General features: G+C 41.8%; 1 protein-coding gene across 6 annotated transcripts in view; it reads left to right on the top strand.

The window, feature by feature from the left end:
* Positions 1-6,267: 6,267 nt before the first annotated feature.
* Positions 6,268-25,094, top strand: part of ttc14 (tetratricopeptide repeat domain 14) — a 42,931-nt gene continuing 24,104 nt past the window's right edge. For all 6 annotated transcript variants that reach the window (XR_010017643.1, XM_063045650.1, XM_063045651.1 and 3 more), the window contains exons 1-5: positions 6,268-6,515; positions 14,714-14,835; positions 16,073-16,272; positions 16,784-16,868; positions 16,966-17,095. Coding sequence is in view for 5 of the 6 variants with exons in the window: in XM_063045650.1 (XP_062901720.1) it covers positions 6,370-6,515; positions 14,714-14,835; positions 16,073-16,272; positions 16,784-16,868; positions 16,966-17,095 (683 nt within the window). In the remaining variant the exon portion in view is untranslated. The remainder of the gene's footprint in view (positions 6,516-14,713; positions 14,836-16,072; positions 16,273-16,783; positions 16,869-16,965; positions 17,096-25,094) is intronic.

Raw genomic sequence — 25,094 nt, forward strand, 5'->3', positions numbered from 1 at the left:
GTTTTTGTCTTTTGTCTGTAATTGGAACAAGGTCATTAGGTCTCCTCCTCAGTTTCCTAGTCATTATTGGCTTTACCTCCACAGAATCTCCTGTGAGTTCCATTGTTAGCCTCTCATTCTCAATCATCTTTTTCTTTTCCTCTAACTCAATCTTTTTATCTTCAAATTCCTTCACTGCTGCTTTCTTCTCTTTAATATAATTCCTTTCCACTTGTTCTGTCTCCAGTTGCAGAAAAAGCTCTGCATTTCGTATACTTTCCTTGTATTGTTAATCTAGTTTCTTCATCCTTTTCTAATACTCCTGCAAAGTGCCTTCCCATAACGGCTGTAGCTGTCTTTTGAGAGATGTCAATTTCTCCTGGTACATCTGCTCTTTTACTTCCAGGTAGTCTTCATCATCCTGCTTATTGGCAATATCTGTCTCCCTTGTATCCTCTGTATCTTCATCAGAGTCGTGGCTACGGATACTGCGTTTTTCCCCATCGTCGACGCTGTCTAGCTCTTCCTCGTCGTTGTATAGTCGACAATGGGTGAGAGGAGAGCTGCGGACATCTTCCCCACTGAGCTGTCCTCCTTTGTTGACACATCTAGTTCGGATTACTGAGGATCTGCAAGTCCTTCTATGCCAGTCTGTATGACGAAAAGGCTACAGAATCCACAGCCTCCTGCAACTTCCTGTCGTCTATCATGCAGGTCTTAGACGACGGCAAGTGGGAGAGTCTGGATCAGCCTCTGACCCTGGAAGAGCTGACAGGCTACATTCATTCCTTTGAGTCGAGTAAGACTCCCGGAAGCGACAGCTTACCGGCTGAGTTGTACTCAGCTCTGTGGAAATAGATGGGCCCAGACCTGCTGGAAGTGTACAACGCTATGCTTCTGACCGGCAGCATGTCAGAGTCCATGAGGAAGGGCATCATCACCCTCATCTACAAGCAGAAGGGGGAAAGGGAGGACATTAGAAATTGGAGGCCCATCTCTCTCCTGTCCAAGGCTATCGACAACAGGGTCAAGTCTGCTCTGGGACAGGTGATTCACCTGGACCAAACCTATGCTGTACCGGGCAGGAAGATCTCAGACAGCCTCGCGCTGCTGAGGGACACCATCACCTACGTGCAGGACAGGAAGGTGAACGCCTGCCTGGTCAGCTTGGACCAGGAGAAAGCCTTCGACAGGATATCGCACACGTACATGGTGGACATGGTCTCCAAAATGGGATTTGGGGAGGGAATCCAGAATTGGATCAGACTGCTCTACACAGACATCTGTAGTGCAGTCCAGGTCAACGGGTGGGAAACAGACAGCTTCACCATCAGGTCTGGAGTCAGGCAGGGCTGTCCCCTCTCCCCTGTCTTGTTTGTCTGCTGCCGAAGCCAACAGGAGGGATGAGGGCATAAGAGGGGTGACGCTGCCAGGCAGTGGATGGACCCAAGTGAAAACCTCCCTGTACATGGACGACGGCACTGTCTTCTGCTCTGATCTGAGGTCAGATCGCAGGTTGATTGGCATTCGCGGACAGTTCGAGCTAGCGTCGGGGGCCAAGGTCAACCGCATGAAGAGCGAAGCCATGCTCTTCGACAACTGGCCTGACCGATCCAGTGTCTCCTTCACCATCAGGCCTGACCACGTGAAGGCATTGGGGATCTGGTTCGGAGGGGACGAGGTGTGCAACAAGAACTGACAGGAGCGGACTGCCAAGCTGAAACAGAAACTGGGACTGTGGGGAGGGTGCTCCCTATCGATACCGGGCAAGAACCTGGTCATCAAGTGTGAGGTGCTCTCAGGGCTGCTGTACTTGGCACAGGTGTGGCCTGTCCCCCGCTCCTACAGCTCAGAAATCACCCGAGCTATCTTCAGATTCGTCTGGGGATCCAAGATGGAAAGGGTCAGACGGACCGTCTTGCACAAGTCCCTGGACAATGGGGTCAAGAACGTCCCCAATGTCGCCCTCACCCTGATGGCCAGCTTTGTGTGTGGCTGCATCAGGTTGTGCGTAGAACCCAGGTATGTGGGCACCAAGTACCACTATGTGCCCAGGTTCTACCTGTCGCCCTGGCTACGAAGGATGGGTCTGGTCCCACTACCGCACAACGCCCCAGTCAGCTGGTCGTTGCCGCCATACCTGTCCTTCATAGAAAAGTTCTTCCAGGACAACGCCTTTGACCACAGGGCCATCAGGCAGTGGACAGCACGTAATGTCCTGCAGGCACTGCAGGAGAAGGACGTGATGGACTTAGTGGGGTGGTTCCCCGAGCAGACAGTCCAGTTCATCTGGCAAAATGCCTCATCGCCAGATCTCACCAACAGGCACCAGGTCCTCGCCTGGCTGGCCGTGATAGGGGCCCTCCCAGTCAGATCCCTCCTGTACGCTAGGGACGTCGTTTCCACACCCCGCTGCCCACAGGAGGACTGAAGTGAGGAGGAGTCTGTGACCCACCTCTTTGCACATTGTCAGTTCGCAGAGAGGGTGTGGAGGAGGATGGACGGGCTAGTGTCACACTTCATCCCCAGCAGCTGCGTGACAGAGCACTCTCTGATCTACAGGCTGTTCCCGGGGACACACACGGAGACCAACATCCAGTGCTGCTGGCAGATCATCAACTTGGTGAAAGACACTCTTTGGTCGGCCCAAAACTTGATGATCTACCAGCACATGGAGATGTCCGTGAGAGAATGCTGCCAACTGGCACATTCTCGGCTACAGGAGTACGTGCTGAGGGACACACTTAAATTTGGTGCAGCCACCGCAAGGGCCCAGTGGGGAAGGACCACGGTATAGGTTTCTTCTCCCGCAGGAGTGGGAGGGGTCAGGTGGCGGGGAGTATACCCCTCAACAATAATGTGGTAAAGTGAACAACTGGAGGGCCACATGGGTGGCCATAAGTATGGGTATGTACAGACCATAATGGAAACGTATGTAAAGGATGGAAAGTTATTGAATGGTTTATTGTATATAATTTTATTTTTGAATGAAGTATATTTTGAAATATAAAAAAAATCTGAACTCAGCACACACGTACAGATCAATATGCGCCTAATAACGCATGCTCAATATGCACCTAATAGCGCTTTCAACGACGTGTTTCATAAAACATAAAGTAATCCCTTATTATACTGTAGGCTATATGGTACAGGGCTAAAATCCATCTGACTTATTGGCAGCTTGACAGGTGCTGTGAGAATAATGTATGAACAAATAAGTGTTTGTTGCATGAGAATGCTTCTCTGTCTACCCTTATCAAGTATGTATGTGATAAAAACTGTATATCAGCAGCCCAGACTGTACTTGGGGGCTCACTTGGGTTGCAGATTTTCCCAGGCTCTGTGAGCGGGGACTCTGTAGTTCAACTGAGTGACACAAGCTTGCTAATAAACAGTATGTAATTTTAAGTAAACTGTGTTTGATAATTATTCCCTGGGTCTGGCCTCTTGAAGCAGATTGAAATAATGTTCATTTATCATTAGAGTTGAAGCTTGGAAAGAACAGCTCATTCAGCCTCTCAGACTGGCTAAATTTTTCTTCTGTATCATTGCTGGAATAAAAAGCATGGAGAAAATAGGAAAGGGCACCTATCATAGTGCTGCAGCATAGAGCAGCCCGTTCCACATTCTCACCAACCTGTATGAAAAATTTGCCTCTTAGGTCCCCTATAATAAGTCTTCCTCTTCTCACCTTAAATCTATGTCTTCCAATAGTCCAGAAAATCTGTTAGCTCAGTACTATAAAGGTCCCAAGCATGCCAGATTATCAGTTGTAGTAGGTTATGGAAAAGTATGAACTACATGGTTATAAAAGGATTAAAATAAGTCTAACCTCTATGTGACCTAATTTCTAAGAAGGAACAGTTTAAAAAAAAAGGCATTAGTGTCAGTTTGGTGGAGAGCACAGTACTTTCCCCTTACTAGCTGGACAATAAAAACGGTCAGTTTACAGAAGTTCTTTATAACAAGGCCTGTTAACAAGAGAGAAGGCCACGGAATTAAAAGAAGGGAGGTATAGTAACACAAATAGAAAATTGTTACACAAGTCTGAAGTCCTACAATATCAGTTTCAACCTTCAACCATTTGTTTCTTGAACCAACTGGCAAAATACTAATCACTATAGTTCAGCAACATCATGATGTTGCACTAAAATTGATTTTGTATTTTTATGTTCTAATTGTGTTTTTTTTCATGTAAAAATTGTATATTGATGTGTTCCTTGTGAACATTGCTTACATGGCACCATGTGACTATGATGTTACTGCAAGTAAGATTTTTATTGCATCTCTGCATACATGTACTTGTGCATATGACAATAAACTTGATTTTAACTTTGTTTCAGAGAATACTAAAGGATTTAGAATTCCCCAAGAATCAGTAAGAGGACCACTGCTTTCTTATTGCAATTATTTGAACCTGGATGAACAGAAAATCATTTCTAAATCTTCGAAGAACATAAACATAGCACAACACACACATAAAATGCTGGAGGAACTCAACAGGGCAGGCAGCATCTATCCTTTCTCATCCCATTTCCCCCACCCATCAACCTTCCCCTCTCACCTGAACTCAACTACTACCTGCCAGCTTGTGCATCTCCTCTCCCCCTACCTTTTCATTCTGGCTTCTGCTCTCTTCTTTTCCAGTCCTGATGAAGGGCCCCAGATCAAAACATTGACTGTCCATTTCCCTCTGTAGATGCCACCTGACAATGCTGAGTTCAAAGATTCAAGATTCAAAAGATTCAAAAAACTTTATTGTCATTCCAACCATACATCAACTCTGCAGGGCAGAATGAGACAGCGTTGCTCAGGGGCAGTGCAATTATAACATAACAAACGCAACACTAAATAATAAACATAACTAATAAATAAATTAATAAAATAAACTTATTATGTGTGTGTTGCTCAGGATTTCCAGCATCTGCAGAATTTCTTGTGTACACAAAACATAGAGGCACAATGAACTGTGAGGAGGATAGTACGAAGAGATACAGGCATGCTGGCAGAATAGAGGCATCATTAAGTCTAATGCTGAGAAATCTCAGGTGTTAGGAAAGATGAGGGCATCACTTGAGGGCACTTATCTGAAGGGGACACACAAACAGAGAAATCTGGATTGCATATGTTTGTAGTTTATTGAAAGTGGAAGGATAGGTTTTAATTTCATGCTCTTCTCCCATTCTATCTCATTTTTTTCACTTATCGTTGGATTTTCCACACATTTTTCTTCCTTGGTATGATTTTTTTTCAGCACCATTCCCCAACCCTCTCATTTTTTTTCCATCTTCACTTTCTTAAATCTTACTAAAGCACTTATCTTCTCTTCCTATCCCTGCTCTCTATCCACCTTGTTGCCCTTCTCTCTTCCTTTAATCCCTTCCCACTTTCTGACTGTTATCTGGAGGAGGGAGGAGAAGATGGCGGCGCAACGCAGCGCACATGGCCGTTCTGAATGAATATCGTATGTGTAACTAGGGGCCCGTGCACAATCCGGATTTGATGGAGACAGCCGTGAAAAGCACGGAGGAACAGCTGGAGTAACTTCTGAAATGCCTGCTTCGCTGCCGCTGCTACTGTGAGATCGAGAATCTCCGGAGGGGAAGGCCCCAAATCCTCGGCTTTGCCTATTGCTGGGATCGAAGCACTCGGCACAGATGGTGCTTGGTGCTCGGTGTCGGAGAGCTGGTCGGAGGCTCAGAGTTTTCGGACGGACTCGGAGTCGGACTGTGGTCGGATGCTTCCAGGATGCTGCATCGGCAGGTTGGCGGTGCTGGAGGTTTACCGTCTGCGTGAGATGATGGGACATTCGAGAGACTTTGAGACTTTTACCGTGCCATGGTCTGTTCTTATCAAATTACGGTATTGCTTTGCACTGTTGTAACTATATGTTATAATTATATGGTTTTTGTTAGTTTTTAAGTCGGTTTGTCATGTGTTTTCGTGATGTCATTCTGGAAAAACATTGTATAATTTCTTAATGTATGCATTACTAAATTACAATAAAAGAGGACTGCGTGTCCTCATAATCTCATACTGTAATCTAATCTAATCTTGCCCTTTGCCCCCTCCCATCTTTCCCTCCACTGCATCTCCTCGTTGCTCCTCACCACACCTTTCTCTCTCTTTTTTCCCATTTTATATGCTGTCACTTACAGAAATAAAACAAAGGCATAGAATACCGTACTGGAAACACGCAGCAGGCCACACAGTCGCTGCAGGTTTACTCGAAGTTTGTGACAGAAAGTGCGCGTGCGCAGTCGGCGCCGCCCGTCGGAGAATGCGCACTCGCGCCGAGCGGGAGCGGCCGACTGGGCCTTCGCCGCCTTGTCCGCACTGGGGCTTCCCAAGGCAGGATGCCGAGGAGTCTGGCTAGCGGGACTTAAATTGATGCTGAATATGAACAAGGATCTCATGCGCCAGTCAGTGGGTTATCACGGGCCCATGTTGTTATCCCTTTTGAAAAGTGAGCAATATGAAAACCCAGACATTCAAAGCGTTTCGGCCGAGTTCTTGAAAACAGCGCTGCATCACAGGTAAACGGTTTCCGTTTAACTGGGCTTCAGCATCAACACGGTTTCTTTCACCAGCAACACTGGAGTGTCACTTATTACATTATCGAATTTAAACGATTGCAAACAGGCCAAATTCTTGTTTGCATGCCTGTTTATTTTCTGTAAACTTAGGTTTATGGAGTCAGGGTCACTGCGTTTTGACTGATTTTCTAGTTCCTTTTTGCACGTCCATATGTTGCTGCAGAGTTAATAAAAATCATTCTTATGTACTTTTTAAATGTAAAGATTTTAACGAAAAGTAAGCCATTGCACTAATCAGGTCAGTACGTACTGAGTACGTGGTTTGGCAATTGTGGTGTTGAGTTGGTTTGTATCCAGAAGTGAGTTAGTATTAAGGCAACACAAATGATTATCAAAACGGTGAGGCAGAAAAGTTGGTAGGTAAGTGACTCAATGTTAAATTGGCAAGCTTCATTAGGATTTATGGTAAATGCTGTAATCTTGGTTTTAAAATCCTTTATAGCCATACGGCACAGAAACAGGCCCTTTGGCCCAACTGAGCTATGCCGGCCATACCACCCTCCCTACTAGTCCTAGTTGCCCAGATTTGGCCCATAACCCTACAAGCCCTTCCCCTCACGTACCTATCCGAATGACTCTTATAATGTTGCAGTTGTACCCAAATGGACCACATACTCAGGCAACTTTTCCAGATACTCACTCACTATAAATAAGTTGCCCCTCGGGTAAATAAAATCACTCCCCTTCTGTATTTGTGCCCTCTTGGACTCCCAAACCCTGGGGGAAAGACTACAATCGTCCACCTTATCCTTACCCCTCATGATTCTGTAAATTTTTATGATGTCATCCTTCATTCTCCTGTGCCTCAAGGAATAAAGATCCAGCATGGCTAACTTTTCCCTATAATTCAAGCATTCTAGGCAGCATTCTCCAAAATCTCTTTTGCATCCCCTCTAGTTTGACAATGTTATTTCCTATAACAGGGTGACTGAAACTGTACACAATCCAAGTACAGTCTCACTAACGACTTGTACAATTGCAACATAATGTTCCCCACTCCCGACCCTTGACTGAAGGCCAGCATGCTAAATGCCTTCTTCACTGCCTCACACTTACCTATGTAGGTTGAAACACATTTGCCATTCCTCAGCCCAACTCCCTAACTGATCTAGATCTCTTTGCAGTTCTCTGCAAGCTGCTTCACTATTAAGACCCCATAATTAGTATCACCAGCATTTGCTAATCATGACATGTACATTCACATCTAAGTCAGTTAGATAAATAATGGAATACCGAAGTCCCAGTATTGACCCCTGCCCCCCCCCACTAGTTCCTGTCTCCAGTCAGAATCCATCACATTCTACTTCCTGTTGTCATGCTAACTCTGAATCCGGCATACTAGTTTCAGCTGAATCCCGTGCAATGTTTAACTAACTGCAATGAATAATTCCTTATCCTTAATCTGTTCACCATTCTTGATACTTAGACACTCCATCTCATTGCTCTTAAGTCTGCTTCTACTCTTACTATCCATCTGTGGTCAGATAATTTCTTGTAGTGTTTTCTTATTCAATTTTCTCTAAGCTCCCAAAGGCAGGGGTTCCCAACCTGCGGTCCACAGACCCCTTGCTTCATACTAATGGTTCAAGGCATAAAAAAGATTGGGAACCCCTGATCTAAAGTCTCCTTTTGTTTCATATCACAAAAGGTATGTTGATAGTTTAATTATGAGTGGTGTTTATACTTGCCACCTCTCTTGATGTCTCCATTGATACTTCACATTTTATGTGGCAATCAGACTGAATAGGTGAAAATTTTCTTCAATTTAAAGTGCGAGGGTTTAGATAAGAGGATAATGTCAATAGTGGAATATTTTAGCTTTGAGGAGAGATTGGCTTGATTGGATGGCTTTCTTTGAGGCTGGAGAAAAAATCAATTGGTGTATAAAAATTAAGCCTATATGGGGAAGAAGGACCCAGTTCCTGCAGCTATGATGGGTCAATAAATAGGGAATTGTCAGGGCAATGGTAGTAGAAATCTGGAAATCACAGTATGGAATGGCATAAGAAACATGGAGTCTCGTCAATAAGATTAAAAGAAAGTCTGGCTCTGTACTTAAAGCATTGAGCAGCACAGACAGTATGGAGAGAATAGCCTCCTTTGCTCAATGATGATCAACCGGTTACACTTACATTCACTGTGATGAAGTGCTTTGAGAGGTTGGTGATGAAACATATCAACTCCTGTCTGAGGAGCAACTTGCATCCTCTCCAATTTACCTACCATCACAACAGGTCAAAAGCAGCTTCAATTTCATTGGATCTTCATTCAACCCTGGAACGTCTGAACAGTGAAGATGCAAAGATCAGGATGTTCTTCCTTGACTACATCTCTGCATTCAGCACTATCATCCCCTCAAAACTAAATCAATAAGCTCTAAGACCAAGGCCTAAATGCCTCCTAACTGGATCCTCAATTTCCTCACTTGCAAACCTCATTCAGTTTGTGTTGGCGATATCTCCTCCACAATCATCATCAGCACAGGTGCACCACAAGGCTGAGTGCTTAGCCCCTTGCTGTACTCACTCTATACTTACGACTGTGAGGCTACATACAGCTTCAATTTAAGTTCGCTGATGACACCACTGTCATTGACCGAATCAAACTTGGATATGAATGAGCATATAGGAGGGAGACTGAAAATATGGCTGAGTGGTGCCATAACAACAACCTCTTACTGAACATTTTCAAGACCTAGGAGCTGATTATGGATTTCAGGAGAAATATACCAGAGGTCCATGAGCCAGTCCTCAGAGGTAGAGAAGATCAGCAACTCCTTGGTGTTTCAGAGGACCTGTCCTGGGCTCAGCACGTAAGTGCAATTATGAAGATAGCATAGCACTGCCTCTACTGAGGAGTTTGTGAAGATTCAGCATGACATTTAAAACTTTGACAAACTTCTATGGATGTGTAGCGGAGAGTATATTGATTAGCTGCATCATAGCCTGGTATGGAAACACCAATGCCCTCGAATGGAAAATCCAACAAAAAGTAGTGGATATTGCCCAATCCATCATGGGTACAGCCCTCCCCACCATTGAGGATATCTACACAAAACGCTGTCACAGGAAAGTGGCATCCATCACAGGGACAACTCTCCGCACCACCCGTCCTCCCCGTTCATACTGTTGCTACCAGGTAGGTATGGGAGCCTCACGCCTCACACTACCAGGTTTAGGAACAGTTATTAACCCTCAACTATCAGGCTCATGAACCAAACGAGATAAACTTCACTTGCCCCATCACTGAAATGTTCCCACAATCTATGGACTCACTTTCAAGGACCCTTCATCTCATGTTCTGAAAATTTAGTGCTTGCTTGCTTATTTATTCTTTTTTTTCTTTCTCTTTCTTTTTTTCTTTCTTTCTGCATTTGCACAGTTTGTTTTCTTTTGCAGACTGTTTGAACCCCCAAGTTGATGCAGTCTTTCATTGATTTTGTTATGGTTATTATTCTATGGACCTATTGAGTGCCTGCAAGGCAGTGAATCTCAGGGTTGGATATGGTGATATACATGTACTTTGATAGTAAATTAACTTTGAAACTCATCAGTGTTATCATTTCAGAGTATCTGTTTTGGATCCAGCACATAAATGCCATTACCTGGAAGGCAAGGTAGCGCCTCTACTTTCTTAGAAGTTTGTAAAGATTTGGCATCTAATCTAAAACTTTGACAAACTTCTGTAGATGTGTGTTGGAGAATACACTGACTGGTTGCATTATGGGCAGGTATGGAAACACCAATACCCTTGAACAGAAAAGTTGACAGAAGGTAGTGGATAAAGCCCAGTCCATCACACAAATGCAGCATCAATCATTAAAGACTCGCACCATCCAGTCCATGCTCTCTTCTCACTGCTGTCATCAGGTAGTTTCAAGAACAGTTATTACTGCTCAAACGTCAGGCTCTTGAAACAGAGTGGGTAACTGCACTCACCCCAATTGTGAACTGATTCTACAACCTGTGGACTCTCTTCCAAGGACTCCACAACTCATGTTCTCAGTATTATTTATTTATTTATTGCTATTTTGGGCTTTTTTCTGTTTTGTATTTGCACATTTTATTGTTTTTTGCACATTGTCTTTGTTGTGTGCAGTTTTTCATTGATTTATTGTGTTTCTTTGTGTATACTGTGAATGCTTGCAAGAAAATGAATCTCAGGGTAATATATGGTGATGTATATTACTTTGATAATGCATTTATTTTGAATTTTGAACCCCTAATTTGAACACTAAGAATTCAAGCAATTTTTCTTGGGTCTTTTCTATAAACCATTACTAGATCCCAATTATGTTGTTTTTTTTTCTGGCTACAGTTTTCTGCTGAACCAGACTGTTTGTCACCTTGACATTACTCCGTACACTTGTCTCTGAAACATAAATAATTTCAGTTCCTGGGTCAGCCCATCAGTGGGTGAAATTGTGTTTCATACCCTTTTTTTTAACGCTTGATTATTTCTGTAGCTATCTTCCACCTTCAATCAACCTGCAGGTTGAGTTGGTTGTGAAGAAGGTGAATGTAATGTTGGCATTCATTTCTAGAGGTACAGAATATAAGAGCCGGGATGTGATGTTGAGGGCTCTATAAGGCACTCGTGAGACCACACTTGGAGTACTGTGTGCAGTTGTGGGCACCTTATTTTAGAAAGGATATACTGACATTGGAGAGGGTTCAGAGAAGATTCACGAGAATGATTCCAGGAATGAGAGGGTTACCATATGAGGAACGTCTGGCAGCTCTTGGGCTGAATTCCCTGGAGTTCAGGAGAATGAGGGGGGATCTCATAGAAACATTCCAAATGTTAAAAGGCCTGAACAGATCAGATATGACAAAGTTATTTCCCATGGTAGGGGATTCTGGGACAAGAGGGCATGACTTCAGGATTGCAGGACGTTCTTTTAGAACTGAGATGCGGAGAAATTACTTCAGTCAGAGCGTGGTAAATCTGTGGAATTTGTTACCACGAGTGGCTATGGAGGCCAAGTCATTGGTTGCATTTAAGGCAGAGATAGATAGGTTCTTGATTAGCCAGGGCATCAAAGGGTATGGGGTGAAAGCAGGGGAGTGGGGATGACTGGATGAAGCAGATTAGCCCATGATTGAATGGCAGAGCAGACTCGATGGGCCGAATGACCTACTTCTGCTCCTAAATCTTATGGTCTTATGGTCTCATCAGGTCTAAAACTCTGACCAACCAAGACTTGTTCAGGTGTATTAGTTTAGTTAAGTCATTAATCTATTTTTCATAGGTTAGTGATACAATTCCAGTTTATATTTTCGCAGATTTGTTTCCTGTGCCATAAGATATGGTAAATTCTTACCAGCAGAAGCTAATGTTCATTCATTTGGTCTAGTTTAAATTAACAAAGGCAGAACACATTAGCTGGGATCTAAATAATTTCAAATCCGAAAAATATCTTCAACCATCACAGAGATGCAATTAGAATGTGGAGGCTGGGAAGGATGAAATTTTTGTGCTTGAATTTGATTCTTACAATGGAAGGCAAAATGGAGAAGTTTAGGAGAAAAACAGTTTGTGTGGTCAAGACAGTTAATTGGACCATGACTGATTGTGGATAGATCCACACAGAATTAGATTGGTCAGAAATCAAGAGTTTGATGTCAGTTAGGATGCAAAGCCATAAAGAATTTAAAATGACAAACTTAGCATTTTATATTGTAGTTTTCAAAAACATTTTGTGAGAAATTGAAAATAGCAGTAGTTCTGAATGAATATGTTGGTAAAGGATGAGATCAAATGAGAGGAATTTATAAATAGTCAAATCTGGAATTAACAGAAACAAAGGTGAAAAGGCAGGTGCAAAGCTGTCCTGTGGATTGAATTGGACTTTTGGTTTACTAATGGTCTTGCTATGCTTAAGGTTGAAGTTCAGGAGGGTAATGGCTTGGTTGATGTAAGTAATTCATACCATGATCGGTTAAGCACATTGGGCCAATCATAGTACCATATGTAATTTGTGCTTGGACCGGAACACATTTTTAATATGAGAGCAACAAATGGATTAATGGCAAATAGAAGTGTTCTTGAGAAAGAAATGATGAGATTCTTGAATTATAAACAGAAAATGTTGGAATTACTTAGCAGATTAAGCAACATGTGGAGAGAGAAACAAGAGTTTCAGGTTCACGTTTAGAAGAAAACTTGTCACCTGAAACATTAGCTATTCCTCTCCACAGATGATCTCTGATCTAAGTACTTCCTCATTTTCTTTCAGATGTTTAGCACCTGGAATTTCAATTTGGTTTTCAGCTAATTTTTATTTGTTTTGAAAGACACAAGGAGGCTAGGCTTGAATAAGCAGTGACAACAGTGAAATGGCTATACCTGATGTGTGGGTGTCATTTAGCCCTGACAGTGAAAACGTTTCTTGACCAACAGTTATATGAGAACAGAATCAAGGGAGTGAGACCCAGTCAGCCTGATCAGAGCTTAATTTTTTCAGATACAGTATCTCAGAGCAATGTTTAAAAGCACAAAGTTGGCAAAGCTTCTATTACCTTACCAAAGATTAGTGTGAGGAACCTGTCTGTATGGTGTATATTTCATCATCCTAGCAACCTCCTGAAGTTTCTTGCCAGCAGTCAATATCTGGTTACACATTATCCCTACCCTGTGGTTGATTGCGCTGCTTTAGTGTAAAGCAGGACATTTTGAATTCAAGCAAACATAGATAGATGGAATTTTGCTGAATGTTGATTAAAAACTGTGTCACTGGGGAAAAAAAACAAAATCAGTGGCAATGTTTGCTACAGCACAGATTTTCTTTATCATTTGAGTGGCTAAGAAAATTGTTGCTTCACAGCTCCATTGACCTGAATCAATCCTGACCCGAGATGCTTGCTATCTGAGTAGAATTTGCACGTTTCCTCCTTCATTTTAAATACATGTGTAAATACGTAGGTTAATTGGCCACTGCAAATTGCTGCTAATGTGTAGTTGAGTGATTGAACCTAGGGGCTGGGGGTTGCTGTTGGGAATGTGGAGAGAACACGGCGGTTCTCCTTATCCGCGGGTTCTGCATGCGCGGATTCAACCAAGCGCGGATTGGGAAAACCCAGAAGTTCTCTCTCCAGCACTTGATGTTTAAGCAGTTTTTCCTTGTCATTATTCCCTAAAAAATGCGGTATAACAACTATTTTACATAGCATTTACATTGTATTAGGTATTATAAGTAATCTAGAGATGAATTAAAGTATACGGGAGGATGTGCGTAGGTTATATGCAAATACTATGCCATTTTATATAATGGACTTAAGCATCCGCGTTTTTTGGTATCTGCGGGGGGTCCCAGAACCAATCCCCCATGGATAAGGAGGGCCGACTGTATATGACTTTGTTGCAAAGCTGATAACCTTTTGACTATCAGATTTTCATGCGCTACTGTTTTTTTTAATCTTCGAGTTGCCAGACCATATTTTATGTTAAGGAATAATGCTTTGAGGTACGAAGTATATTTGAAGTATATTGAATTTTATATCCAATGGTATGAATTAAATTGGCACCCTAGTTGGTATTGGGGGTCTTCAGATATCGTGATTTTTCTGTTTTGGTTGATTTACTAACACTCGATTTTTGTTATAAGCTAATAGAAATAGATGATTAACAATGCATGGTCTCTTAAGCAGTTGATATTGTCTTTCAGAAGTTAATATAGGGTGTCTTTGGGATTCTGTTAATATTTATCATGTGTCCCCTGAAAGGAAACTAATGAAAATATCCATTGTCCTGGAAGCTAGCTCCAATTTGTATTCTTGTGAAAAATGCAGATTTTTATTTGAAGGAAATGGAAAATTTTTGCAATAACTGAAACAATCAAAATTTGGCTAAGCAGTAAATGCATCACATTTGATGTGTCCCTGTTGTGTGAAGCCAGTATGTAACCTAATAATACAAAGTTGTCCATATGATAAGTCAATATTTCATCAAAACTGTATAGCACATTTATGCTTTTTATTTACCTTTTATATTTTGTGTGTATAAATACAAATATCTTTGAATAATATCAGTCAATTTGCTTAAAGTTGTGGTACGGCAATTCTTTTAAGTTGAGGGTGGGTGTGTAGTACCACAATGCACAGAATGTAATTTTGATATAGAACGCTACTGTTTTGCAGAAAGGATAGAAGAATTGATAATATTGGCATACAACAGTTCATTGCAAGAAAAGCAGACCTTCTGTTCGCTCCATCATGGAAATCAACTGTTAGTACTGAACTGAATGACGAAGAGACGGAAGGTGATTTGAAATCAAGAGATGTCTGAGCTTGTATTCTTTGTCTCTTTTTGATGTTTCCTCATCTCAGAAAAGGAAATTTTTCATTAGATTTTAATATTCTATTATATTCTTTGTATGCAAAATCTTCCCCCCAGCTTTTGAACAAATAGTTCCTTCTTTGCTCATTGTCTTGATAGATCATATAAAATTTCCTGCCAAAACCGTTGGAAGAAGAACTATTTCACTACCTCTTCCTTAAATATCTTGAAGTAAGTTAGTGACTGTCCAGAAGCCTACTGAAATCAATTCCTGTGGGTTAATTTAGACTTAAGAAACATTAATATATAAACCAGATTTCAGTTTGGCTGCAGTACTGAGGGAGTGAAGGATGCTTGAACTCCAACTGAACAGTGTTGAGCCGAAATGTTGATTGTCCATTTCCCTCCATAGAGGTGCTTGACTTACTGAATTCCTCTAACATTTTGTGTGTGGCTTCATGCTTGAAGAGTTGGTTTTCAGAGGAACCAATTGCATCAGAATCAGGTTTATTATCACTGATGTATGTTGTGAAATTTGTTGCTTTTCAGCCGCAGTATAGTGCAAGACATAAAAATTATAAGTTACAAAAATAAATAAACAGTGCAGAAGACAAATAACGAGGTTGTGTTCATGGACCATTCATACTCAGTTGGATGCAAAAGACATATTTGAAGAATGTGTTCAAGATTTATTCCTAGTCAGCAACGAAGATAGCTGTTCTGCCCACTTATTTCATTAATATTATGAGACCTTGTTCTGTGAAAATTAATGTTTGCATTTCCAGAATAACAGTGTTGACAGCACTTCGGAAATGACTGTATTGACTTTGAAGATATGCAAGCTATTTGTTCATTACAATACTCCAGAACTATTAAAATTCTAAACACTTCTGAATACTTGCCCTGTTTTGTAATTGTCCATTAGAGCTCTGACTCTGAGGTGTACAGGAGCAAGTAAGCGATCCACATTTTTTAAAATCTTGTACCATTATGGGAAGTGGAGAGAAGTAAAACGAGAAAATCAGCAATAATTTAGAAAAGTATTTTGCTAATTTATTTTTCAATGTTATTCCTACTGAGTTAAGTAATCTCTTAGAATAAATATGATGCTCCGAACTTCATAAAGTCTTTGCTTTGGAATAAAAGTATAAGTAATGAGTTTGCATTGATTGATATAGAAAGAAATAGTATTTCAAAGTCTTTCTTTTATTTTTTTCCAGATTATTATGCAATTATGCCTCCTTTGGAACAGTTGATGGAGGTTCCCGGTGATGACAAAAGACAGTACTTCTTCCGTGACATTGAACGTGGGGACATTGTGATTGGACGTGTTACATCTATTCGTGAATTTGGGTTCTTTCTAACATTGATCAGTCTTGGAGGGGACCTTGGGCGGGACATTGAATCCTTGGAAATAACTGTAAGATGATCACTCGTACCTGTACTATAAAAATATAATATTGTGGAAAATGAATACTTGTAGATCAGCTTTGAGAAAATACTAGCCAAATATACCCATGTTTAGCATCCATTTTTCCTCAGATTTTTAAATTTATATATAACTTAAAATGCAAAGAAATATGTTACAAGCTTTGTGATAAGATTTGTATCCTTTATGTTTACTTTGATGAATTAAACTACATGGTTAGCGCATGGATGACCCAAGTCATTCTAAGGCTTCTAATTGCTTAAACATGATGTGTTTTTTTCCCAAAATCTTAACTTTCATTTTGCCAGTAATCAATTGAGCAAAGTTCCAATTATTTAATTTTTCTTTAGAGCCATGGAAGTTGGAAGACTGAACACTGATACAAAAGTACACAAAACCTTTATTTTAATCAAATCTTAATTTGTCCTGCTCTGACCTTAAGAAATCTAAAATACATAAAAGAAAACTGTATAATGCATTAATCAAAATGTTGGTGTTATAGGCACTTTGTCCTGTAAGAGATGTACCTTCACATGGAAAACATGAAGATCCTTTGTCTTACTTTCAAGTAGGAGATCTTGTAAGAGGTATTGATTGTTGATACGAATGCTTATTGGAAAATTATTAACTGAAATGTTGATCTCAAAATACATCTATGATTTAAAAAAAATAAATGTTTTGCAGTTGCTGTAAAAGATGTTGAACGTTACCATGAAAGACTTGCAGTTACTTTACGGCCTTCGTTACTTTCAACTCGCCTTTCTCATTGGAAATTGGGTGTCATCGGTAGTGAAGATCTCCCTACGTACTACAGGTACTAAAAGTAGTGGTAAAGTGGAGATTCTTATTTCCCCTTTCCCCTCTGTCAACTTGAATTATAGCTTAAATTGTTGGTTTTTCAGTGTGGTTTATGTACATGTATCTTTACATGTTTGAATTGTTTACTATCCTCACCAACCCAGCGACTGCAGCCACATCACCTGAGACTTGAAGCTTAGTGAATCAGAATCCAGTTTATTATCACTGATATATGTCATGAAATTTGCTGTTTTGCAACAGCAGTACAGTTCATTATATAAAATATAGAGATTTTAGTCCTAAAGGGAATCTAATCAATCTTCCACTTTGCTGCCAGTCTTGGATTGCCATGGCTAACAAGAAAGAATTAGGAAAAGTTAACTACACTGGTGTGCTCTGCCTTATTATAATACAGCCTTATCATTATCAATACCTTGACTCATCTGAGAATATAGTACAAGACCCACGAACCAGATATTGCTATCTGCTAGATTAAGTCATAGGGCAAAGATTGCAAGGGAATTGTATCATTTGCTCAGTGACCATTACAGACAACCTTTCTCATTTTATGATAGTCTGGCTTACAAAAATGAACCCTTATCAAATTTGTAAAATCATTACCCAAAAATTATGCAACAACATACACTCTGATGCAAATTGTGTGGAAGAAATGTAAACCATAGAAAAACTACAGCACAGAAACAGGCCTTTTGGCCCTTTCTGGCTGTGCCGAACCATTTTCTGCCTACTCCCACTGACCTGCACATGGACCATATCCCTCCATACACCTCCCATCCATGTATCTGTCCAATTTATTCTTAAACGTTAAAAAAGAACCCGCATTTACCACTTCGTCTGGCAGCTCATTCCACACTCCATCACAACAAACCATCACAAAATTTGTTTTCAACTTGCCTTTCTTAACACATGCAGATGATGTGGCTTCATGTTATTGACTTGTTGCTGGATCTCCTGAGCTCTTTCCATCCACTATCTATCACTTAGATCACAATTTTTTTAACCTAGGCCTTTTATTTGCTTGTGGATTGTTTTCTAGGAAGCCAACCTCCATTCCACCCTCTGTAATGTCATAAATGTAGCTGATGACTGACGAACCAATCTCGTATATCTCTCTCAACCCTGGTGTCCAAATGGAGATGAAACAAGAATGCTAGTGAAGGATAATCAATGTCAAAGAGTTCAACGATGCTGGGAAGAAAGTTTCGCTCATCCGCTAGCTTCCAATTATATTAAGCTACACACTGTAGTATCTGGTCTGCCTTGAAGTCCCACAGAATTAAACATTTTCTTAGAGCTTTTCTGGCAGAGAACTATGCTCTTTAGCAATTCCAGCTTGCACTTTTATCAAAAATCATTAACTTGAAATGTTAATTTTTTCCTCAGTTTTTTGGTTTTTATTTCAGATTTGCACATCTGCAGTTTTATTTGCTTTTCAGAAAACATCAGAACTGGGTTCTGTATTATCAACTTTGAAATCTAGGGTCTAATTAACCCAAAATAGAGGCTTCATGGACTGAAAATAAATGGAAAAATGGAGAAAAGCTAATCCATAAGCAAATAAAAGGCATAAGTTAAAAAAATTGTGATCTAAGTGATAGATAGTGGATGGAAAGAGCTCTGGAGATCCAGCAACAAGTCAATAACCACAAAGGCCATGGACTCTTCCTCACTTTCAAGACTGTCCAAGGCCCAGACACTTGGAGATCTCTGAGCCAAAAACATGGAGCCAGTCACTGCCAGCTAGAAGGTGCTCTTATGAAGATAACTGCAATCAAGACATGATCTTTAATTAAGTAGTTCCCCAGTCCAGCAGGGGTTGAAAAGGCAACTAAAATACAAGAAGATTATAGACAATAGACAATAGGTGCAGGAGTAGGCCATACAGCCCTTCGAGCCAGCACCGTCATTCACTGTGATCATGGCTGATCATCCACAATCAGTATCCAGTTCCTGCCTTATCCCCATAACCTTTGATTCTGCTATCTTTAAGAGCTCTATCCATCTCTTTCTTGAAAGCATCCAGAGACTTGGCCTCCACAGCCTTCTGGGGCAGAGCATTCCATATATCCACCACTCTCTGGGTGAAAAAATTTTTCCTCAACTCCGTTCTAAATAGCCTACCCCTTATTCTTAAACTGTGGCCTCTGGTTCTGGACTCACCCATCAGCGGGAACATGCTTCTTGCCTCCGGCGTGTCCAATCCCTTAATAATCTTATATGTTTCAATCAGATCCCCTCTTAGCCTTCTAAATTCCAGAGTATACAAGCCCAGTCGCTCCAATCTGTCGACATATGACAGTCCCGCCATCCTGGGAATTAACCTTGTGAACCTACGCTGCACTCCCTCAATAGCAAGAACGTCCTTGCTCAAGTTTGGAGAGCAAAACTGCACACAGTACTCCAGGTGTGGTCTCACCAGGGCCCTGCACAGCTGCAGAAGGACCTCCTTGCTCTTTTACTCAATTCCCCTTGTTATGAAGGCCAGCATGCCGTTAGCTTTCTTCACAGCCTGCTGTACTTGCATGCTTGCTTTCAGTGACTGATGTACAAGAACACCTAGATATTGTTGTACTTCCCCTTTTCCTAACTTGACTCCATTTAGATAATAATCTGCCTTCCTGTTCTTGCCACCAAGGTAGATAACCTCACATTTATCCACAATAAACTGCATCTGCCATGCACCTGCCCACTCACCCAGCCTGTCCAAGTCACCGTGCATTTTCATAACATCCTCCTCACATTTCACACTGCCGCCCAGCTTTGCGTCATCGACAAATTTGCTAATGTTACTTTTAATTCCCTCATCTAAATCATTAATACATATTGTAAACAGCTGTGGTCCCAGCACTGAACCCTGCAGTACCCCACTGGTCACCGCCTGCCATTCCGAAGGGAACCCATTAAGCGCTACTCTTTGGTTTCTGTCAGCCAGCCAATTTTCAATCCATGTCATCTCCTATGTGGGACTTTATCGAAGGCTTTCTGAAAGTCCAGGTACACTACATCCACTGGCTCTCCCTTGTCCATTTTCATAATTACATCCTCAAAAAATTCCAGAAGATTAGTCAAGCACGATTTCCCCTTCATAAATCCATGCTGACTCGGACCGATCCTGTTATTGCTATCCAGATGTGTCGTAATTTCATCTTTTATAATTGACTCTAGCATCTTTCCCACCACCGACGTCAGGCTAACTGGTCTATAATTCCCTGTTTTCTCTCTTCCTCCCTTCTTGAAGAGAGGGACAACATTAGCCACCCTCCAATCCACAGGAACTGATCCTGAATCTATAGAACATTGGAAAATGATTACCAATGCGTCCACGATTTCTAAAGCCACCTCCTTAAGTACCCTGGAATGTAGACCATCAGGTCTTGGGGACTTATCAGCCTTCAGACCCAACAGTCTATCCAACACCACTTCCTGCCTAATATAAATTTCCTTCAGTTCATCCATTACCCTGGGTCCTTTGGCCACTATTCTATCTGGGAGATTGTTTGTGTCTTCTCTAGTGAAGACAGATCCAAATTACCTGCTCAACTCGTCTGCCATTTCCTTGTTCCCCATAATAAATTCACCCGTTTCTGTCTTTAAGGGCCCAATTTTGGTCTTAACTATTTTTTTCCTTTTCACATACCTGAAGAAGCTTTTACATTCCTTTATATTCTTGGCTAGTTTACCTTCGTACCTCATTTTTTCTCTGCATATTGCCTTTTTAGTTACCTTCTGTTGCTGTTTAAAAGTTTCCCAATCCTCCGGCTTCCCACTCGTCTTTGCTATGTTATACTTCTTCTCTTTTATTTTTATACTGTCCATTACTTCCCTTGTCAGCCACGGCCTCCCCTTACTCCCCTTAGGATCTTTCTTCCTCTTTGGAACGAACTGATCCTACACCTTCCGCATTATTCCCAGAAACACTTGCCATTGCTGTTCCACTGTCATCCCTGCTAGGGTATTGTCCCATTGAACTTTGGCAAGCTCCTCCCTCATAGCACCATAGTTCCCTTTGTTCAACTGTAATACTGACACTTCCGAGTTTCCCTTCTCCCTCTCAAATTGTAGATTAAAACTTATCATATTATAAGTTCTTATAACTTATCATATTATAACTTATCATATTATAAGGTCACTGCCTCCTAATGGCTCCTTTACCTCGAGGTCCCTGATCAAATCCGGTTCATTGCACAACACTAAATCTAGAATTGCGTTCTCTGTGGTAGGCTCCAGTACAAGCTGTTCTAAGAATCCATCTCGGAGGGACTCCACAAACTCCCTTGCTTGGGGTCCAGTACCAATCTGATTCCTCCAGTCTACCTGCATGTTGAAGTCCCCCATAACAACTGTAGCATTACCTTTGCGACATGCCAATTTTAACTCTTGATTCAACTTACACCCAACACCCAGACTACTGTTTGGGGGCCTGTAGATAACTCCCATTAGGGTCTTTCTACCCTTAGAATTTCTCAGTTCTATACATACTGACTCTACGTCTCCTGATTCTATGTCCCCCCTCACAAGGGACTGAATATCATTCTTCACCAACAGAGCCACGCCACCCCCTCTGCCTATCAGTCTGTCCTTTCGATAGGACGTATACCTTGAATATTCATTTCCCGGGCCCTGTCCACTTGAAGCCGTGTCTCTGTTATTCCCACAACATCATACTTAACAATTTCCAACTGTGCCTCAAGTTCTTCTACTTTATTTCTTATACTCCGTGCATTCATATATAATACTTTTAATTCATTACTCCCCTCACCTCCCATATCAATTCCTATTTCACTTGGCCATACTGTATGATTCCTTCTTGAGCTTTCTGCTCTGTTGATTCTGCTGTCTTTGTTAACTTTTCTTATTCTCACTTCCCCTTTATCTCCATCTTTATATTTCCAGTTCGTCCCCTCACCCCCACTACTTAGTTTAAACACACCCGTGTGGCAGAGGCAAACCTGCCTGCCAGAATGCTGGTGCCCCGCTTATTAAGGTGCAACCCGTCCCTTTTGTACATTTCATCCTTACCCCGAAACATACCCCAATGGTCCAAGAATGTAAATCCTTGCTTCTTGCACCAGTTCCTCAGCCACACAAGATATCTAGAGCAGACTAAATCTCTGCTGAAACATTAAAGCATGGCTTCTGGCATGAAATTCAGAGGGAGGACAATTGGAAGATCTTCCTGCATTCTCTTCTGATTCGCAGTGCAAACTCAATCCATCAAGAACAATGGATATATATGTCCTGAAGAAGGGTCTCAGTCTGAAATGTTGACTGACTATTCATTTGCATAGATTCTGCCTGACCTGCTGAGTTCCTCCATTTTTGTGTGTGTTGCTTTGGATTTCCAGCATCTACAAATTTTCTTGTGTAATGGATATAGTTTTTGTTCTGTGATAAATCCATGAAAAGTTTAGGGAGCAGGATAAATCACTATTATGGGCCTTTTTCACACTTGTCTAAGATTCTGTTAACTGAAAGGGATTATGTGCTTAGGTCTGAAGGATGCATGCTTAGCCAACTGCTCTGCTCTACACTTAAAACCGTGTAGATATGCACAACTCAAACACCATCAATAAATTTACTGATGACACAACTGTTGATGAATGTTGTGAGGATGTATTTCTTGCAGCAGTTGGTAAAGTTCCCCAGAACATACTGATACAATTCTACACTGCCATCTTAGAGAGTATCCTCACATCAGCCATTGTCTGGTTTGTTGCAGCATCCTCTCACAATATACAGAAACTACAGCAAATTGTTAGGAGAGCAGAAAAAGTCATCAGCAACACACTTAAAAATTGTTGGTGAATGCAGCAGGCCAGGCAGCATCTATAGGAAGAGGTACAGTCGATGTTTCGGGTCGAGAGAAGAGATAGTAAGAGATTTGAAAGTGGGAGGGGGAAGGGGGAGATCCGAAATGATAGGAGAAAACAGGAGGGGGAGTGATGGAGCTAAGAGCTGGAAAGTTGATTGGCTAAAGGGATATGAGAGGATCATGGGACACTTCACCTGTGAGTCAGCTGGGGTGATGTACTGCGTCCGGTGCTCCCAATGTGGCCTTCTATATATTGGCGAGACCCGACGCAGGCTGGGAAACCGTTTCGCTGAACACCTATGCCCTGTCCGCCAGAGAAAGCAGGATCTCCCAGTGGCCACACATTTTAATTCCACATCCCATTCCCATTCTGATATGCCTATTCACGGCCTCCTCTTCTGTCAAGATGAAGCCACACTCAGGTTGGAGGAACAACACCTTACATTCCGTGTGGGTAGCCTCCAACCTGATGGCATGCGTATTGACTTCTCTAACTTCCGTTAATGCCCCACCTCCGCTTTGTACCCCATCCGTTATTTATTTATATATATATATATTTTTTCTCTCTCCTTTTTCTCCCTCTGTCCCTCTCACTATACTCCTTGCCCATCCTCTGGACTTCCCCCCTCCCCCTTCTCCCTGGGCCTCCTGTCCCATGATCCTCTCATATCCCTTTTGCCAATCAACAGTCCAGCTCTTAGTTCCATCCCTCCCCCTCCTGTCTTCTCCTATCATTTTGGGTCTCCCCCTGCCCCTCCCACTTTCAAATTTCTTACTAGCTCTTCTTTCAGTTAGTCCTGACGCTGGGTCTTGGCCCGACACGTCGACTGTACCTCTTCCCATAGATGCTGCCTGGCCTGCTGCTTTCTACCAGCATTTTGTGTGTGTTGCTTGAAATTCCAGCATCTGCAGAGTTCCTCGTGTGCGTTTTTAAAAGTCATCGGCTGCAGTTTACCATCACTGTAAGACTTGTATGTGTTCAGGACAAAGAAATGGTCACTACCCACCCTGCAAACTGCATTTTCCAAAAGCTTCCTTCTGGAGAGTGCTGTCAGGATATTGAAAAGAATTCACACCATTTATTTTTGTTTCCTCCAGGTAGTTAATCAAATTGATCACTCCAGTTAACCCTTCCTCACACCCCACCCCCATCTCTTACCTCAGTTACTGCAGTGCACTGTAAATATTTAAACCATTTTTATAATGCTGTTTACATTGTAAATACATGATGGTATTTATGCATTTTATTCCATATAAAAGCTGTAACTTATTTTTATATATCTTACATTCTTTGTAATGGTTGAATGGTGTTATTTTTTGTTGCATATTGTGCCAACACACCACAACAGATTCGCATATGGCGAATAAAGTTGATCCTTTATCGTGGTGTTGATAGAATTTCAGATGGCAATGAAGAGGCATTGGGGATTGGTATAGATTGGCTAGTTGAGTGATGTTGCAACTACAACCTCACGCTCAATGTCAACAAGACCAAAGAACTTATTGTGGACTTGAGGAAGGAGAAGTCAGGAGAACCTACATCAGTCCTCAGTAGTGGAAAGGATGAGCGGCTTCAAGTTCCTCGTGCCAGCAAATATATTGATGCAGTTATAAAGGAGGCATGGCAGTGGCTCTAATTTGTTTGTAGTTTGAGGGGATCTGGTATGTCACCGAAGACTTACAAAATTTTTATAGGTATATGATAGAGAGCATGTTCTCTGGTTGCTTCACAGCCTGGTATGAAACCTCTAATGCACAGGGCTGCGAGAGGCTGCAGAGGGTTCTGGACTCAGCCATATCCATCGTGGGCACAAACTTCCCCACAATTGAGGATATCTTCAAGAGGCAATGCCTCAAGAACTCAGCATCCATCATTAAGGAACTCCCCATCCAGGCTTGCCTTTCTCCTCTTACTACTATCAAGGAGGAGATACAGGAGCCTGAAGTCCCACAGTCTTCTGGTGCCAACATAGCATGCACGCAACTCACGAATCTTAACTGTACGTCTTTGGAATGTGGGAGTTAACGGGAGGAAAACCTTTGCAGTCACAGGGAGAACATACAAACATCTGACAGTCAGCTGTGGAATCGAGCCTGATCGATGATTACTGACACTGTAGTGCAATTGTGCTAACTGTTGCACTACTGCACTGCTGATGTACATTACAGTATTTGGGCAATG

Source organism: Mobula hypostoma, chromosome 4 (genome assembly GCF_963921235.1).
Source record: "Mobula hypostoma chromosome 4, sMobHyp1.1, whole genome shotgun sequence".
NCBI classification, from domain to species: Eukaryota; Metazoa; Chordata; class Chondrichthyes; order Myliobatiformes; family Myliobatidae; genus Mobula; species Mobula hypostoma.